Source organism: Bos indicus, chromosome 12 (genome assembly GCF_029378745.1).
Source record: "Bos indicus isolate NIAB-ARS_2022 breed Sahiwal x Tharparkar chromosome 12, NIAB-ARS_B.indTharparkar_mat_pri_1.0, whole genome shotgun sequence".
NCBI classification, from domain to species: Eukaryota; Metazoa; Chordata; class Mammalia; order Artiodactyla; family Bovidae; genus Bos; species Bos indicus.
In genome coordinates, this window is record NC_091771.1 from 71,176,785 (window position 1) to 71,196,228 (window position 19,444).

Here is a 19,444-nt window from a genome sequence, read left to right on the forward strand (position 1 = left end):
CTTGGAGAACTTTCTGTGAAATTGTGGGGCTTTGAGAATTATAGGATATATAGAAGCTTTGGGGAGACTGACAATTTAGCCATTAATGAATAATTTTCACCAGGGAGGCAGTACAGAATAATAAGGAAGAGCAGGGGACTCAGAATTCTGTCTCCGTGTATCTTGGTTTTCTCTGTCTTACAAGGCAGATAACAGGACCAACCCCTCAATCTGTTGTGAGGACAAAATAGGTCAGTGAGTGTGAAGTGCTTCATGTAGACCCATATGTGCCTGCTGTGATGGTGGAGTGTTGAGTTGGCCATCTCTTCCTGGGTTCTGATTCTGTTTTCTTTTCTTCTTCTTTGTAAAGTAATATAACTTTCAGGGAGAGTTTTGGAGACTGGATTATATGGATGGGTAGACACTCCTGTCTTTCCTTGTGGTTCATTCACTGAACATAATTCCGTGATATTTACTGAGAAATTACTATCCTCCAAGTATATAGCCAAGGGCAACCTAGTCCCTGTGCCCTCATCTATCATCCTGCCCTCTGCTTTTACAGACTTGCTTATTAAAAAAAAATTAAGTTTTTTATTTATATACTTAGTAATCATTTGCCCATCAAAGGAAGCTCAGAAAAGTACCCTCTTGAGATGAGAAACAGAGAGGAGAGGAGAGAGAATGAGCCAGGCAAATGTGCTTCCTGGAATGTGGGTGCAATGTGTCCTGAAATACCTGTTTATCAGGAAGCATATACAACATGGTTCCCAAAGGAAGGAAGGCGAATGTGGACTTGGGTACAACTGTTGCTACCTACCTGTGACCTCAAAAATACCTGGAATTACTCTAAATAATTTTAAAACCAAGATATTCTTTTCAGACTCTAGTGAAATGCCACCTCACACCCCTTAAGATGTCTGTTATCAAAGAAAAGAGAGAGAAAAATGAAAATGATAAGTATTGTCAAGGATGTAGAGAAATTAGAATCTTGTTCATTGCTGATAGGAATGTAAAATAGTCCAGCTACTATGGAAATCAACTTGGTGGTTGCTCCGAAAAGTTAATGATGGAATTATCATCAGTTCAGTTCAGTTCAGTCTCTCAGTTGTGTCCGACTATTTGCGATCCCATGAATCACAGCAGGCTAGGCCTCCCTGTCCATCACTGACTCCCACAGTTTACTCAAACTCTTGTCCATCGAGTTGGTGATGCCATCCAGCCATCTCATCCTCTGTCGTCCCCTCCTCCTCCTTCCCCCAATCCCTCCCAGCATCAGGGCCTTTTCCAATGAGTCAACTCTTCGCATAAGGTGGCCAAAGTATTGGAGTTTCAGCTTCAGCATCAGTCCTTCCAATGAATACCCAGGACTGATCTCCTTTAGAATGGACTGGTTGGATCTCCTTGCAGTCCAAGGGACTCTCTCAAGAGTCTTCTCCAACACCACAGTTCAAAAGTACCAATTTTTCAGTGCTCAGCTTTCTTCACAGTCCAACTCTCACATCCATACATGACCACTGGAAAAACCATAGTCTATTACCTAGTGATTCTCCTTTAGAGTATAAACCCAAAAGAATTGGAAGAAAGGTCTTGAAGAGATACTGGAACATGTTTGTTATAGCAACATTATTCTCAACAGCAAAAATGTGGAGGCACGCAAGGGTCCATTGACAGATGAGTCAACAAACAAAATGTGGTGCATTCTACATACAGTAGAATATTACTCAGCCTTAATAAAGAAGAAAATTCTGACACATGCTACAGCACAGATGAACCTTGAAAAAATTAAGCTAAGTGAAATAAGTCATTAACAAAGGACAAATACTGTATAATTTTACTAATAGGTGTTACCTAGAATAGCAAATTCATGGATACAGGATGTAGAATGGTGGGTGCCAGGAGTGGCCAGGAGAGGGGAGTTGTTGTTTAATGGGTACAGAGTTTCAGTTCCTTAAGATGAAAGGAGATCTGCAGCTTGGTGGTGGTGATGACTGTACAACAATATGAATGTATTTAGCATCACTGGACTGTGCACTTAAAGTGGTTAATCCAGCAAATTTTATGTATATTTTTTCACAATTGAAAAAATTTTTTTCAAAGGTATCCCTTTCAGGAAAAATGGGAAGAACGTTTCAGCACATTCAGTCCCCATATTTAAAGATTTCCTCTGGCTATTAGATTTATGACTTATGATTACAGTAGAAAATAAATGAGCTTAGATTCCCAAGTTTTATGTTTTGATAGTACTCATTGCTGAAATGTTCATGTGACATTAGTTAGTAGAAATAAAGGGCATGTCTGTAAAGTCCTTTCATATCCTTGAATGCAAAGCTTTAGAAACATGCCCTGTCTTATTTTTAATGCTTCTTAATAGGAAAAAGTTGCATGCTTGTATACATAAAATAACTCTGTAAATAAATAACATTGGATTATTCTTGGCTCTACCAATAATATTTGGAAGCACATCTGAGCAAGGACTAAACATGCCTTGACCTCAGCATGTTTTGGTTCTGTTCTGTTGGTTTCCATCCTTCCTTGGAGCATGTTCTAGGTATACACTCCAGAGAGTGTGTTTACAGAATAGTTGCTAAGCTTTGTATCCACATAGATTCCACGTTATATGCCTTTGTCTCCAAGGTGCAGTGTTGGTTGATTAAAGAAAAAGAATCTGGAGAGAACTTGCAATGTGTAAAGATTCCCAGGAAGCCATTCAGGAGGCAGACGGGGCTAGAATGGTTAAGAGTGTAGACCCAGTGTCAGTGTGACCCACAGTTTATTCCTGCTCTGCCTCTTCGACTGTGGGGCCTTGATGATGTAACTTGGCTGCCAAGCGTCAACATCCTTGTCCTTAAACCCGGTCTGGAAATTATTGACCCACAGATTTGTGAAGATGTAACTTAGTGAGATAGTGTTTGTGCCCATGTCTCATTCTTAGGAGTGCTCAGTCATCAGGAACTGTTATTATTCTTAAGAATAAGGGCACTGGCCTTTTGGGCATTGTTTCTACTTAAGTACAAAGAGTAACACCTTCTGAAATGAGTTTTCTCTTTAATTTCTGTTTATGTGTTCATGGTCTTTGGTGATTTTCTTTATATTTATTGCTTAATAATAAAAACTAAATTGTTACATAAAAATTAATAGTAAGGCAAAGAAACAAAAACAAACAAAAAGACACAATAGGAATTTTGGGGAAAAGCATAACAGAGAAATGCATCTAACATTTTCCACCAAGAGCAAGAAATAAGACTAAAATTTTTTTGTATTTTGATTTCTGGCTTTCCTCCCACCAGCTTCTTTCCTGACTATCACCTTATACATGCTCTTACTTTCCAATCCCCCACCAAGACCTCCAGCCTTTTTCTCAGCCCTCCTCACACTCTGGACTATTTTCTTTCTCTCTTTGAGGACAGGGCCTATATCTCTCATTTCTGTTCCTCTAGTGCTTGTTACAGTCCCTGACAAGTTACAAGAATATTAATAATAATTCCTAATGATTATGGAATTGTTAATGCATTTTAGTTTCTTATCCCATCATTTCCTGCTTAATCCTCACAATTTGTTGTTATCCTTATCTGACAGATTTAAAAACTGAGTTACTGGGAGCTTATCCTATTTTTCAAGTAAGGGGCAGAACCAGGATTCAAATTTTATGCGTGACTATTTTTTTTAATTGAAGTATAGTTGATTCACAGTGTTTCAGTTATATAGCGAAGAGTTTCAGTTTTATCTCCAAAGACTCCCATTGCAGCAGAGTAAAATCCAAAGTACTAGTCATATAACAGAGACCTACGCTCTCCAGTCTCCACCTTGTCCACTTCTCAGTCATGTCCGACTCTTTGTGACCCCATGGACCGCAACACACCAGGATTCCCTGTCCATCACCAACTCTTGGAGCTTGCTCGAACTCATGTCTATCGAGTTGGTGATGCCATCCAACCATCCCCCTCTCCTCCTGTCTTCAATCTTTCCCAGAATCAGGGTCTTTTCCAGTGAGTCAGCTCTTCACATCAGATGGCCAAAGTTTTGAAGCTTCAGCTTCAGTATCAGTCCTTCCAGTGAATATTCAAGGTTGATTTCCTTTAGGATTGACTGGTTTGATTTCCTTTCAGTCCAAAGGCCTCTCAAGAATCTTCTCCAACACCACAATTAAAAGCATCAATTCTTCAGCTGTCTTGTACTCATCAGATATTTTTGCCATTTTCCTACCATCCCACTTGAAAGGACTCCCCAAACCATAGCAAGAATGAATAAGTACAGAACAAAGCCAGAAGATACTACTCCTATTGCTCTGTCCCTCATTTGGACAATATCATTTTAGAAATGGGTTTATGCACTTGTGTGTCATGGGCTGATATGTGTCAGGAGAAGATACTCAAAATGTTATCCCTCCCCAACCAAGAGCCCTTTGTCTTTACAGCATCTTGCTAGCTGCAGAGGTGGAGAACATCTGTTAGTTTGGTTGCCTGAATTTACTTGTCTAAGTGCAAAAACTTACGTTTGTCTTCCCCACAAAAGTGTAGGAAGCAGTGATGCTTGTGTCTTAACACCCCAATGTAGGGAACTTAGGAAGCCGAGAGCAGACTCTGCAGAAGAGGAGCCCAGTGCTGTTTCTTTGAGTTGCCTCTCTTAGCTGAGTCAGGCCCATGCCATCTTCCCTGGATCCCTGGTCCCTGTGATCCTGGAAGTAGCAGGGAGCTTCCATGGTGTTCTCTCTTCCTCCCAGGCTCATCCCTGTCACTGCTTACCCTGCATGAACAGGTCAGAACTGGGGAGATGTGATGGTAACAAGGACCTGGGTAGGAGCAGAGACAGGGGAGTGGGGACATAGACCATCAGTCCTGGGGGGAACTTTCAAAGATGAATTCTGTGTTTCTAAGAAGATACTCCTCAATTTCTGTTAAAAATTTTAGGAATAATCTAAAACGAAAGTTCTTCTTAACAAATTTCCAGAAACACAACAGGTAGCTGAAGTATGTGTGTTCTTTGTGCTCAGGATCTGAAGTAGTTAAATTGAGATTGAGATTATATGCAGGGAGTAGCCTGCTTACTTGAAAGAAACTGGAAAATGAAGGGAAGATGGAGAAGGGAAGGAGGAAGAATATTGGGGACCAGCCTTCCCTCGCCTGGCTACCTCACTTGTGTAAACCTCATGGAGACAGCTGAAGGATGAGAAATCACCTGCATGTGGGAATCTTAAGGTTGATAATTACAAAGAGTAACAAGTTTTTATAAAAATCTGAAGTAGAATTATGGTTATTCCCATGAAAAGGAACATGTTTATTTCAAGGTCCAGGTTCTCTTTTATACTTTGACAAAAGCATTAGGTCAGAGGTTTGACATTTTCAGTTCCCCCTCACCCAGATTAATTGTCTCATTGTTGCCCTTCAAACAGAGTTCCTGCCTCAGTGATTCTCTCAGAATGGTGTTTATTTGTGATTGCATTGTAACTCATGCTTGTGTCTGGGTTGCATACCACATTCCTCAGTTTATTTCTTATCTTTCTAAATCCTGCTTGCCCCTAATTTCCTAAGCTCACTATCTCCTATAATGGCTTCTAGCTATTAATATCTCTAAAATTCCTAATCCCTAAAAGCTATAGTAAAATATGCTAACACTACAACATTTCTAAACTTTTAGCTTCTAACTATTCTTAACTATTCCTAAACCCTAAACTCAGCAAACTTCCTTTACCATAAACATTTCCCTCACAAACAGGTCTCAGATAACAATCCTTCCCATGGCCTCAAGCTGCGGCCTACATGCTCATCCTGGAATGCTCTTTGTAAAGGTCCTTGAACAAATGTCAGTGGTTAACTTTATGGATTATTCTCTGGGCACAACTGCAGAAGGCTTTGTGCCTTCTCACGCTCCTCTCAAGAACAATAACCACCTTAACATTCTTTCCAGCCAAGTCAACCGAAGAAAGGAAAAAACAAGTCAGAATCACAGGACCTAACTCCTTCATCCAAGGCCATACCTGCATGGTGAGGATGAGAGAGGGGGTTGGGGCCGTGCCTCCATTTTGTTAGCAATGCCTAATGCGGCTCCCAACAAGTACTCATTCTGAAATATTGTATGAGTAGTGATTTTCAGTGCTTTGGAAGCATATTGGCCACTTGATCAACTTTGTGCAGTTAAATCTCCCTTTATAATGTCTTTTTAATTGTGGATTTTTCTCAGGAGTATGTCTTTTTTTGGTGGCACACCCTGAGTTTTCTATATTCATTTCTCTCTCACTAGACTTAAAACTGAGACCATATTGAAGGAAGGATTGGAAGGCTTCCTGAGTATCATTCTTCCTCATGATTAGGGAAAAGAAATGTCTGTCTTCTTCATCTTTCCTCTCAGGCTTTTGTGACATGAAGAGGAAAGTCCAGCCCCAAGGCCAGGCGGGATTTGAACGTGGGGATTCCGAGCAGTTCTGGGCACTTGTGGAGGAGTCATGTCTCCTCTTGTTCCCACACATGTGCCTCCCCTTGTCCTGCCCCCTTCACTGAAAGGAGCCAATTGGGCTCTTCTCTTCTGCCCATATTCTTATGACCTGGCTTACTGAGCCTTCCAGAAGAAAATGTAAATGGCCTACATTAGCTTATGTACAGGATTCTCTCTTGAGGCCAAGAAGAAACATATATTCCCAGATTAATTTACTTGTGGCTCCTCCTGAAGCAGAGGAATAGGAAGACCTATTTAAATTAAAGTATCATGACACAGCAGAAAAGGCAATGGCACCCCACTCCAGTACTCTTGCCTGGAAAATCCCATGGATGGAGGAGCCTGGTAGGCTGCAGTCCATGGGGTCGCGAAGAGTCCAACACGATTGAGTGACTTCACTTTCATTGTTCACTTTCATGCATTGGAGAAGGAAATGGCAACCCACTCCAGTGTTCTTGCCTGGAGAATCCCAGGGACGGGGGAGCATGGTGGGCTGCCCTCTATGGGGTCGCACAGAGTCGGACACAACTGAAGTGACTTAGCATAGCATAGCATAGCATCATGACACAGGTCACAGTGGGTTTCAGGTCCTCCTGGCCTTGCAGTTAATAATGAAGTTCTGTGAGGCAGGCCATCCTAACACACATGTGAGAGAATGTGGGGGCCAGCTGATGCCAAAATCAGAGGTGATCTCTCCATGGACAGAGATGCTGCAGACCCCAGGAGCTGATGTTCCCCTTGCACATGTGGATTTCATGTGCTGTTCATTTCACACATGTGGAGAGATTCCAGATCCTAGAAGACAGTCTGACCAATGGAGAAAATAGCCTAGTTTAGTCTTTGGTGCTAATGTGTAAATATTTAATGGTTTGCTTTGAGGCACAAACCTGTACTAATCATGCTGTTGGTATTTCCCAGTAACACCAGAATTGACAGTTAATTTATGTAGATCTTGATGTTAAGTTTCTCATGTAATTATTTCCTCAGTTTGTGTGAGTCTTTAAACAGATATTTATTATCAGAGTGGTATTTTTTTTTTTAATCAAGTTTCCTTTGTCTTCAGTTTTTTCCTTTAGATGAAAAAAACTTCTTCAACACTTTCTTCTGTTAGTGTTCAGTAGTTCAGAAGATATTTTGTAGCACACTTTGTACAATGGAAAATTATTTTATAGATACTGTTTTGCAAACATACATTTGCAACTTTATTATTAATAATTAATGAATGTAGATGTTTTTGTATTTTAATTTTGACAGTCTGAATACATTAGAATAAAAAAAAAAAGAGGTTAAGGTAATAACACTCACTGTTTTGGCATATTTAGGAACCTGTTTTATTCACTGGAACAATGAGGGAAAATCTGGATCCCTTTAATGAGCATACAGATAACCAACTGTGGAATGCCTTGGAAGAGGTAATTTATTAATAGTAACTGTAATTAACTTGTTAGCATCTGTATATGTGTGTTTACATTTAGAGCTTTGCAGATAATTAAGGGGAGCGTGTCAGTTTCACTGACTTTGGTAATAGGAAAACACTGATGACATGGGTGTGCTTAAAAATGTGTGTATTGATGATGATGAAAATCAACAATATAATGTGACATGTTTTCATTTTAGCTGTTTTCCTAGAACCCTGAACAATAGACACATTATCTTGTCCTTAGCAGAAAATCAACAATATAATGTGACATGTTTTCATTTTAGCTGTTTTCCTAGAACCCTGAACAATAGACACATTATCTTGTCCTTAGCAGAGTACTCAATTAGATGTTAAAACTGTGGGATCAAATTCTACTAGTGACCTAGTGAATTAATTACTCCATTACACTCCAATATTCATTTTATTCCTCTGGTCTTAGGAAACATCTCCTAAGTGGAGACAATAGTAGTTTTTTCTTATTAAAACTAAAAGATATAAATAAGATCATACTAATAAAATGTAGGAGTTTCATAGGAAAGTGTTTATAAAGGCAAATTATATAGTCAGAATTAATGATGATTATTTATTGGCAATTATGTCATTTTAATGCTGTAGCATGAATGCAGATAACAGAACCCTGGAACATCTGCTCAGCTTTTATGTGGGTAGGTTCATTTCTAGAGAATTTTCTGTTATTTGTGTCATGTTTTCCCTTGCTCTGTTTCTTTGAATTTCTTAACCCTTGCATGAAAAGAAAATTTGACTATAAAGTTGCTGTCAGTTTGTATTTTAATACAGACTATTTTGTGATTTTGCATTCCTTTTACAAATCAGTTCTACTGATGGCAGAAACCCTAGACTTCTTTTTTGTAATTTATTTATTTTAATTGGAGGCTAATTACTTTACAATATTGCAGTGGTTTTTCCATACGTAGTCTTTTGCTTTTAAAAAGTAAGAATGAGCATTCCTATACACTAATGATGAAAGATCAGAAAGAGGAATTAAGAAAACAATCTCATTTATCATTGCAACAAAAATAATAAAATACCTAGGAATAAACCTACCCAAGGAGACAAAAGACCTGTGCTCATAAAACTACAAGATACTAACAAAAGAAATCAAAGATGACACAAAACAGATGGAGAGATATACCATGTTCTTGGATTGGAAGAAACAATATTGTGAAAATTACTATATATCCAAAGAATCCACAGATTCAGTACAATCCCTGTCAAACAACCAGTGGCATTTATCATAGAATTAGAGCCAAAAATTTTACAGTTTTAATGGAAACACTAAAGATCCCAAGTAGCCAAAGCAGTCTTAAGAAATAAAAATGAAGCTGGAGAAATTAGGTTCCCTGACTTCAGAATATATTATTGAGTTGACCAAAACGTTTGTTACATAAGATTTGATGGAAAAACTTAAATGAACTTTTTCACTAGTTTAATACAGAGCTAGAGTAATCAAGATGGTATGGCACTGGCACAAAAACAGAAATATAGATCAATGTAATAGGATGGAAAGCTCAGAGATGAACTCACATACCTGTGGTCACCTAACCTATGACAAAGGAAGCAAGAATATACAATGGAGAAAAGGCAGTCTCTTCAGTAAGTGGTGTAGGAAAACTGGACAGCTATGTGTAAAAGAATAAAATTAGAACACTCCCTGATACCATATACAAAACTAAACTTTGAAAATCTAAATGAAGACCAGATACTATAACACTCTTAGAGCACAACACAGGGAAAATACTCTACCTAAACAACTACTAAGTGTTTGATTGATCTTTTCATTTCAGAGAAGTGTGGCATATATATTTTTTAATCTTTGTTGTTGTGGTTGTTACACAAATCTGAGAGATTTATTGTTCATGTTGGTTTGAATTGGTGTGTTTATCATTTAGTGTCACCCTTCCAGGGAAGCTCTGAAATCTATAATATGCAGATGAGCCTTGACTGTAAGCAGGCAGATTTGGAGGTATGACCATTTCCAGCCAGTAATTCTGGTTTCTGAAGGATGTCACCACTGAGTCTTTATATACCCACCCTGCTTTTCAGCAGCATGTGGATTTTGTTTTCTTAAATTGGGTCAATTGCTTCACCTTCTCTTGCCTGAAAAACAGTGTACCTCTGATTTCCTTTAAGTTTGTGAGTCTTTTATGCTGGAGTCCAGCTCCAGCAACCAGGGATTCAACCTGAAGGGGTGAGCGGTGTCAGCGAGAAATGATGCAGCCTCTCAATTTTCTTGGACTGCGTATTTATTTCAAACTTATGATTCTCTTTTGTACTTTTACAAAAGCATTAGTTTGGAGGTTTGACATTTTCTATTTCCCCTCACCCAGATTTGTTATCTCCATAAATCACTGTTGCCCTTCAAACACAGTTCCTGCTTCAGTGATTCTCTCAGAATCAACTTTACTTCTATTATCTACTTCCTTTTATATGTCCTATAGTTAACTTGTGATTACATTGTTACTCATGCTACATTCCTCAGTTTATTTCTTATCTTTCTAAATCCTGTTTGCCCCTAACATCCTGAGCTCACTATCTCTTAAAAAGACTTCTATTAGTATCTCTAAAATTCTTAACCTCTATAAGCTATAATAAAATATGCTAACATTACATTTCTTAAATCTTTAACTTCTATTTTAATTATTCCTAAGCCATAAATTCAGTAAACTCCTTTGCCATAAACATTTTCCTCACAAATAGGCTTCAGATAGCAATCGCTCCCATGGCCTCAAGCTGTAGCCTATGTGCTCATCCTGGAATACTCTTTTGTAAAAGTCCTTGAACAAATGTCAGTGATTAACTTTATGAATTATTCTCTGAGCACAGCTGCAGAAGGCTTTGTGCCTTCTCATGCTCCTCTCAAGAACAATAAGAAGCTTAATATTCCTTTTCAGTCAACTCAGCCAAGTAGAGGAAAAAACAAGTCAGAATCACAAGGCCTAACTCCTTCATCCCAGGTCTGTGCGTATGGGACAAGGAGAGGGGGTTGGGGCCATGCCTCCATTTTGTCAGTAATGCCTAACACAGCTCCCGACACTTTTGCAGTAAATTCTACAAGAGAAGAGGTGTGTAGAGCATTTAACCATTACATGCAAAGAACGATAGGATGATCCATTATTCTTGAATTCATAGGACAAATTTAATGGTGAAATTGGGACACACCTTAAAAAAGAAAAAACAGGAAGTACTGGTAAATTACTTTTCTATTTGTTTCCCAGATTGAGACATTTTTTCACAGATTCACAGGTAGCATTACTCTAGAATTTTAGAACACATTGTTCCATGGACAGAGAGGCAATCTAAATTGTAAAAATGCTTAAGTACTAGATAATACTAAGATCTACTTCTATTTAAACTACATTTGGAACTCTCTATAAAAAAAAGAAATGTGAGTTTATTTCACTAAGTGAAGTGTGTGGTTTCCATGTATTGCTTCTGGAATTAACCCTGTTAATTTTGATGATATCACTTAAAGAAATCATCCCATTATTATTCTTCTCTAGGAATTGATTCCTTATGACTATTTTAAAAGAAACCTTACCAAATCATTCATTGAAAAACATACAAATGTGATAAAGAAATAATTCCTAGAGGATCTGGATAAAGGGGTGATTTATCATTCTAAGTTATTGTTGTTCAGTTGCTAAGTCACCTCTGACTCTTTGTGACCTCATGGATTGCAGCATGCCAGGCTTTCCTGTCCCTCACCATCTCCTGGAATTTGCCCAAGTTCATGTCCATTGAGTCGATGATGCCATCCAGGCATTTGATCATGATCCCTCTTCTCCTTCTGCCTTCAATGTTTCCCAGCATCAGAGTCTTTTCCAAAGAGTCAACTGTTTGCATCAGGTGGCCAAAATATTGGAACTTCAGCTTCAGCATCAGTCTTTCCAGAGAATATTCAGGGTTGATTTCCTTTAAGACTGACTAGTTTGATCTCCTTGTTTTCCAAGGGACTATGAATAGTGTTCTACAGTACCACAGTTCAAAAGCATCGATTCTTCAGCTCAGTTCAGTTTAGTCATTCAGTTGTGTCTGACTCTTTGCAACCCCATGAATTGCAGCACTGAATTTCAGCACGCCAGGCCTCCCTGTCCATCACCAACTCCCGGAGTTCACCCAAACTCATGTCCATAGAGTCAGTGATGCTGTCCAGGCATCTCATCCTCTGTTGTCCCTTTCTCCTCCTGCCCCCAATCCCTCCCAGCATCAGAGTCTTTTTCAATGAGTCTGTTCACATGAGGTGGCCAAAGTACTGGAGTTTCAGCTTTAGCTTCATACCTTCCAAAGAACACCCAGGACTGATATTCTTTAGAATGGACTGGTTGGATCTCCTTGCAGACCAAGGGACCCGCAAGAGTCTTCTCCAACACCACAGTTCAAAACCGTCAATTCTTCAGTGCTCAGCCTTCTTCACAGTCCAACTCTCACATCGATATATGACCACAGGAAAAACCATAGCCTTGACTAGATGAACCATTGTTGGCAAAGTAATGTTTCTGCTTTTGAATATGCTATCTAGGTTGGTCATAACTTTCCTTCCAAGGAGTAAGCGTCTTTTAATTTCATGGCTGCAGTCACCATCTTCAGTGATTTTGGAGCCCAAAAAAATAAAGTCTGACACTGTTTCCACTGTTTCCCCGTCTATTTCCCATGAAGTGATAGGACCAGATGCCATGATATTCGTTTTCTGAATGTTGAGCTTTAAGCCAACTTTTTCACTCTCCTCTTTCACTTTCATCAAGAGGCTTTTTAGTTCCTCTTCACTTTCTTCCATAAGGGTGGTGTCATCTGCATGTCCGAGGTTATTGATATTTCTCACAGCAATCTTGATTTCAGCTTGTGCTTCTTCCAGCCCAGCGTTTCACATGATGTACTCTGTATATAAGTTAAGTAAGCAGGCTGACAATATACATTCTTGACGTACTCCTTTCCCTGTATGGAATCAGTCTATTGTTCCATGTCCAGTTCTAACTCTTGCTTCCTGACCTCTATATATGTTTCTCAAGAGGTAGGTCAGGTGGTCTGGTATTCCCATCTCTTTCAGAATTTTCCACAGTTTATTAATGTGATCCACACAGTCAAAGGCTTTGGCATAGTCAATAAACAGAAGTAGATGTTTTTGTGGAACTCTCTTGCTTTTTCCATGATCCAGCGGATGTTCGGAATTTGATCTCTGGTTCCTCTGCCCCTTCTAAAACCAGCTTGAACATCTGGAAGTTCATGGTTCATGTACTGCTGAAGCCTGGCTTGAACACTTTTGAGCATTACTTTACTAGCGTGTGAGATGAGTGCAATTGTGCAGAAGTTTGAGCATTCTTTGGCATTGCCTTTCTTTGGGAGTGGAGTGAAAACTGACCTTTTCCAGTCCTGTGGCCACTGCTGAGTTTTCCAAATTTGCTGGCATATTGAGTGCAGCACTTTCACAGCATCATCTTTCAGTATTTGAAATAGCTCAACTGGAAATCCATCACCTCCACTAGCTTTGTTCGTAGTGATGCTTTCTAAGGCCCACTTGACTTCACATTCCAGGATGTCTGGCTCTAGGTGAGTGATCACACCATCGTGATTATCTTGGTCATGAAGATCTTTTTTGTTCAGTCCTTCTGTATATTTTTGCCACCTCTTCTTAATATCTTCTGCTTCTGTAGGTCCATACCATTTCTGTCCTTTATCAAGCCCATCTTTGCATGAAATGTTCCCTTGGTATCTCTAATTTTCTTGAAGAGATCTCTAGTCTTTCCCATTCTGTTGTTTTCCTCTATTTCTTTGCATTGATCACTGAGGAAGGCTTTCTTATCTGTCCTTGCTATTCTTTGAAACTCTGCATTCAGATGCTTATATCTTTCCTTTTATCCTTTGTTTTTCACTTCTCTTCCTTTCACAGCTGTTTGTAAGGCCTCTCCAGACAGCCATTTTGCTTGTTTTCATTTCTTTTCCATGGGGATGGTCTTGATTCCTGTCTCCTGTACAGTGTCACAAACCTCCGTCCATACTTCATCAGGCACTCTATCAGATCTAGCCCCTTAAATCTATTTCTCACTTCCACTGTATACTCATATATGAATTTGATTTAGGTCATACTTGAATGGTCTAGTGGTTTTCCCTACTTTCTTCAATTTAAGTCGGAATTTGCCATTAAGGAGTTCATGATCTGAGCCACAGTCAGCTCCTGACCTTTTTTTTTTTTTTTTTTTTCCTGACTGTATAGAACTTCTCCCTCTTTGACTGCAAAGAATATAATCAATCTGATTTCAGTGTTGACCATCTGTTGATATCCATGTGTAGAGTCTTCTCTTGTGTTGTTGGAAGAAGGTGTTTGCTATGACCAGTGTATTCTCTTGGCAAAACTCTATTAGCCTTTGCCCTGCTTCATTCTATATTCCAAGGCCAAATTTGCCTGTTACCCCAGGTGTTTCTTGACTTCCTAATTTTGCATTCCAGTCCCCTATAATGAAAAGGACATCTTTTTGGGGTGTTAGTTCTAAAAGGTCTTGTAGGTCTTCATAGAACTGTTTAACTTCAGCTTCTTCAGCATTACTGGTTGGGGCATAGACTTGGATTACTGTGATATTGAATGGTTTGCCTTGGAAATGAACAGAGATCATTCTGTTGTTTTTGAGATTGCATCCAAGTACTATAGATTGCACCCAAGGACTATACAGTCCATGGAATTCTCCAGGCCTGAATACTGGAGTGGATAGCCATCCCCTTCTCCAGGGGATCTCCCCAACCCAGAGATGGAACAGTCCATAGTCTAATCGATTCTTCAGTGCTCCGTTGTCCAGCTCTTGCATCTGTAGATGACTATTGGAAAGACCATAGGTTTGATTATCCAGACCTTTGTCAGCAAAGTGATATCTTTGCTTTTTAACACACTGTCTAGTTTTGTCATAGCTTTCCTGCCAAGAAGAAATCATCTTCTAATTTCAAGGCTACAGTTACCATTTGCACTGAATTTAGAGTCCAAGAAAAGGAAATCTGTCACTGCTTCTATCATTTCCCCTTCTGTTTGCCATGAAATAATGGGACTGAATGCCATGATCTTAGTTTTATTAATGTTGAGTTTTAAGCCACTTTTTTCACTCTCCTCCTTCACCCTCATCAGAGGTATCACTCAATCAATGAAGTCAGTTTTTAAGTGAACCAAAACCCCTAGTTATTAATTTGTGTATGATGTCTAACTGGATATATGAACCCAAACTCACAGAGTTAACCTGAGAATGAGTAGGCGAGAACCACTATATTTTCCCCTTTATGAACTTCAGTTAAAAGGAAAATATGGCTTAAAATTTTTTTAATGTCCTCTAGTTCTCTTTCTTCCTTTTTCCTTGGCAGAGATGGACAATCAGAAGGAAGACAGTCCTATGGATGCTGCCTGTCTCATTTTGTTTATTTTTCTAAATATGCTGAAAATACATTTTTCCTGTACTGAAAACTTGCCAAATTGCTGAAAACTGATAAAAGTTCATCAGAAATTAGTGCTATTGGGGTGCTAAAAAGCAAAGGCAGCTCTAAAAATATAACATGAGTAGTACCTGAAGATGAAGTACTTCATCACTCAGAGGTTAAAACTTCACAGTAGATAAAACTCTGGGAATGAATCATTGATGTGTTACTTCTGTTAAAAAGCAAAAACAAAACACCTTAGATACTGGGATTTGGAATTAAGGGTAGAGTATGGGGGCTTCCCCAGTTGCTCAGTGATAAAGAGTGTGACTGTAATGGGGGAGAGGTGGGATTGATCCCTGAGTTGGGCGAATTACCTAGAAGAGCAAATGGTAACCTGCTCCAATATTATTGCCTGGGAAATCCCATGGACAGAGGAACCTGGTGGGCTATAGTCCATAAGTTTCACAACTTAGCAACTAAACAATAACAAAAATGTCCTGTCAAAACTGGGAAGAAATCATGTGGATAAATGTCTGACGTTGATAGTGTCTCTGTTAGGACACAAGTGTGTCACATCACACAGGAAACCGAGATACAGAAATCTGGGCGTCAGCAGCCGATACATCAGGAACCACGTGGTTCAGTCCTTGAGGTGGCAATAGGTCACATGTCCATTTCCCCGGACCTTGTGTTAGGTGAACTTCCTTTACTGCTGGCCCTGCTCTAGTGAAAGCTCTTCCCCATCTGTTGATTGCATTTCAGTGTCTCCTTCTGGTCCACATCAGATTTTCTCTTTGAAAAGTAATAAAGTTCCACAAAATTTGGAAAGCACCTGACATCTGTGTTCACCTCATGTGAGGGGCGTCAGCACCTACTACACAGAGTGCACATAGCAATGATGGAGACAGGGTGCCTTATGAGTCCAGTTTATTTTTTTCAGTTTTGCTATATTCTGTTATTTTCCCAAGTTCAAAAATAATCTGAAGTATTCTATACAGAGATGTATAGTTTGAATAGTGATTATTTGTTCTATTTTCCTTAAATTATAACTTTTTCAGTGCTTTCCTTTGTTTAAAGTGTGATATGATATCTTGGAGTCAGTTAATTGTTATAAGAATATATCCTTTTTACAATTACACTTACTAAGGAAACAGTGTTAGAATACTGGAGTGGATTGTGATTTCCTTAGCCAGGGGATCTCACCCAGAATCGAGCCCAAGTCTCCTGTTTGGCAGGTGGATTCTTTACCACTGAGCCACCAGGGAAGCCCACCTTCATCCAGCCAACAAATATCTACTAAGAGCTTGTTAGGCAATGCTGCAGATTCTGAGGCTGTCACAATCATCAAGAGATAAAATGTCTGTCCTTCTGGAGCTGAAATTCTCCTGGAGAAGTTGAAAATCAAGCCAATCATATGTAACAAAATGTACATATGTAACAAAATCTCAGTGCTGATACATGCAAAGGAGAAAAGTGAAGCAGAACTTGAGGAAGGGTGAGCTGATAGCATTATTAATAATGGGCAATATATATTGATCTGTTACAAATTCTACATGCACTGACACATTTAATATTCTTAACAATCTTAAGAGGTACACACTTTTATAATTATTATATTATAGTCTTACTTAGAGTTTAGGAATATAAGTTAGAGTAGGTTCAGGAAACTTGCCCAGTTGGCACAGCCAGGCAAGACTTATGCCCAGGCTGCCTGGCTTCAAGTCTCCAATTTATTTTTGTTTGGCTGGAAAAATAATATTCAACAAAAGTCTAAAATGTGGTATTTTGGTGCAATCACAAAAATGACAGAATGATCTCAGTTCATTTCCAAGGGAAACCATTCAGTATCACAGTAATCCAAGTCTATGCCCCAACCACTAATGCTAAAAAAGCTGAAGTTGAACAGTTCGATGAAGAGCTAGAAGACTTTCTAGAACTAAAACCAAAAAAGATGTCTTCTTAATCATAGGGAACTGAAATGTGAAAGTAGGAAGTCAAGAGATACCTGGAGTAACAGGCAAGTTTGGCCTTGTAGTACAAAATGAAGCAGGACAAAGGCTAACAGAGTTTTGTCAAGAGAACGTTCTGGTCATAGCAAATACCCTCTTCCAACAACACAAGAGACAACTCTACACATGGACGTCACCAGATGGTCAATACTGAAATCAGATTGATTATATTCATTGCAGCCAAAGACGGAAAAGCTCTATACAGTCAGCAAAAACAAGATGGCAGCTGACTATGGCTCAGATCATGAACTCCTTGTTACAAAACTCAGGCATAAATTGAAGAAAGTAGGGGAAACCACAAGGCAATTCCGACATGACCTAAAATAAATCCCTTACAAATTATACAGTGGAAGTGACAAGTAGATTCAAGGGATTAGTTCTGAAGTGCCTGAAGATCTATGGACAGAGGTTTGTAACACTCTACAGGAGGTGGTGAACAAAACCATCCCCAAGAAAAAGAAATGCAACAAGGCAAAATGGTTGTCTGAGAAGGCCTTACAAATAGCTGAGAAAAGAAGAGAAGCTAAAGGCAGAGGAGAAAAGGAAAGATATATCCATCTCAATATTGACTTCCAAAGAATAGCACAGAGAGATAAGACAGCCTTTCTAAGTGATCAATGCAAAGAAATAGAGGAAAACAATAGAAAAGGAAAGACCAGAGATTCCTTCAATAAAATTAGCAATACCAAGAGAACATTTCCTGCAAGGATGGGCACAATAAAGGACAGAAACAGTATGGACCTAACAGAAGCAAAAGAGATTAAGAAGTGGTGGCAAGAATACAGGGAAGAACTATTTCTAAAAAAGGTCTTAATGACCCAAATAGCTACAATGATGTGATCACTCACTTAAAGACAGACATCCTGGAACACAAAGTCAAGTGGGCTTTAGAAAGCATCATAATGAAGAAAGCTAGTGGTGACAGAATTCTAGCTGATCTATTTCAAATCCTAAAAGATGATGCTGTGAAAGTGTTGCACTCAATATGCCAGCAAATTTGGAAGACTCAGCAGTGTCCACAGGACTGGAAAAATGTCAGTCTTCATTTCCATCCTAAAGAAGGCCAGTACTAAAGAATGTTTAAATTACCACACAATTGCACTCATTTCACATGCTAGCAAAGCAATACTCAAAATCCTTCACGCTAGACTTCAACAGTACATGAAGCAAGAACTTCCAAATGTACAAACTGTATTTAGAAAAGCCAGAGGAACCAGAGATCAAATTGCCAACATCCATTGTGTCATCAAAAAAGCAACAGAATTCCATAAAAAAAAATCTACTTCATAGACTATACTAAAGCCTTTCACTGTGTGGATCACAACAAATTGTGGAAAATTCTTTAAGAGATAGGAATACCAGACCACCTTACCTGCATCCTGTGAAACCTATATGCTGGCCAAGATGCAACAGTTAGAACCGGACATGGAACAGCTGTTCCAAAGCAACAATTTGGACTGGTTCCAAATTGGGAAAGGAGTACGTCAAGGCTATATGTTGTCACCTTGCTTATGTGACTTATATGCAGAGTACATCATGCAAAATGCCAGGCTGGATGAAGCACAAGCTGGCATCAAGATTTCTGGGAGAAATATCAATAACCTCAGATATGCATCTGATACCACCCTAATCACAGAAAGTGAAGAGGACTAAAGAGCCTCTTGATAAAAGTGAAAGAAGAGTGTGAAAAACCTGGCTTAAAACTCAACATTCAAGAAACTAAGATCATGCCATCCTGTCTCATCACTACATTGCAGTAGATGGGGAAACAGTGGAAACAACGACAGACTTTATTTCCAAAATCACTGCAGATGGTGACTGCAGCCATGAAATTAAAAGATGCTTGCTCCTGGGAAGAGGAGTTGCAAGAAACCTAGACAGAATATTAAAAAGTAGAGACATCACTTTACCGACAAAGTCCATATAGTCAAATCTATGGTTTTCCCAGTAGTCATGTACCAATGTGAGGGTTGGACCATAAAGAAGGCTGAGTATTGAAGAACTGATGCTTTTGAACTGTGGTTCTGGAGAAAATTGTTGAGAGTCCCTTGGACAGCAAGGAGATGAAACCAGTCAATCCTAAAGGAAATCAACCCTGAATTTTCCTTGGATGGACTGATGATGAAGCTGAAGCTCCAATACTTTGGCCACCTGATGTGAAGAGCCAACTCATTGAAAAAGACCCTGATGCTGGGAA

General features: G+C 39.1%; 1 protein-coding gene across 1 annotated transcript in view; it reads left to right on the forward strand.

Moving 5' to 3' along the window:
* LOC139176097 (ATP-binding cassette sub-family C member 4-like) overlaps positions 1–19,444 on the forward strand; it is a 163,553-nt gene that overhangs the window by 122,525 nt on the left and 21,584 nt on the right. Inside the window, exon 25 of the mRNA XM_070799963.1 lies at positions 7,731–7,820. Within this exon, the coding sequence (XP_070656064.1) occupies positions 7,731–7,820 (90 nt within the window). The remainder of the gene's footprint in view (positions 1–7,730; positions 7,821–19,444) is intronic.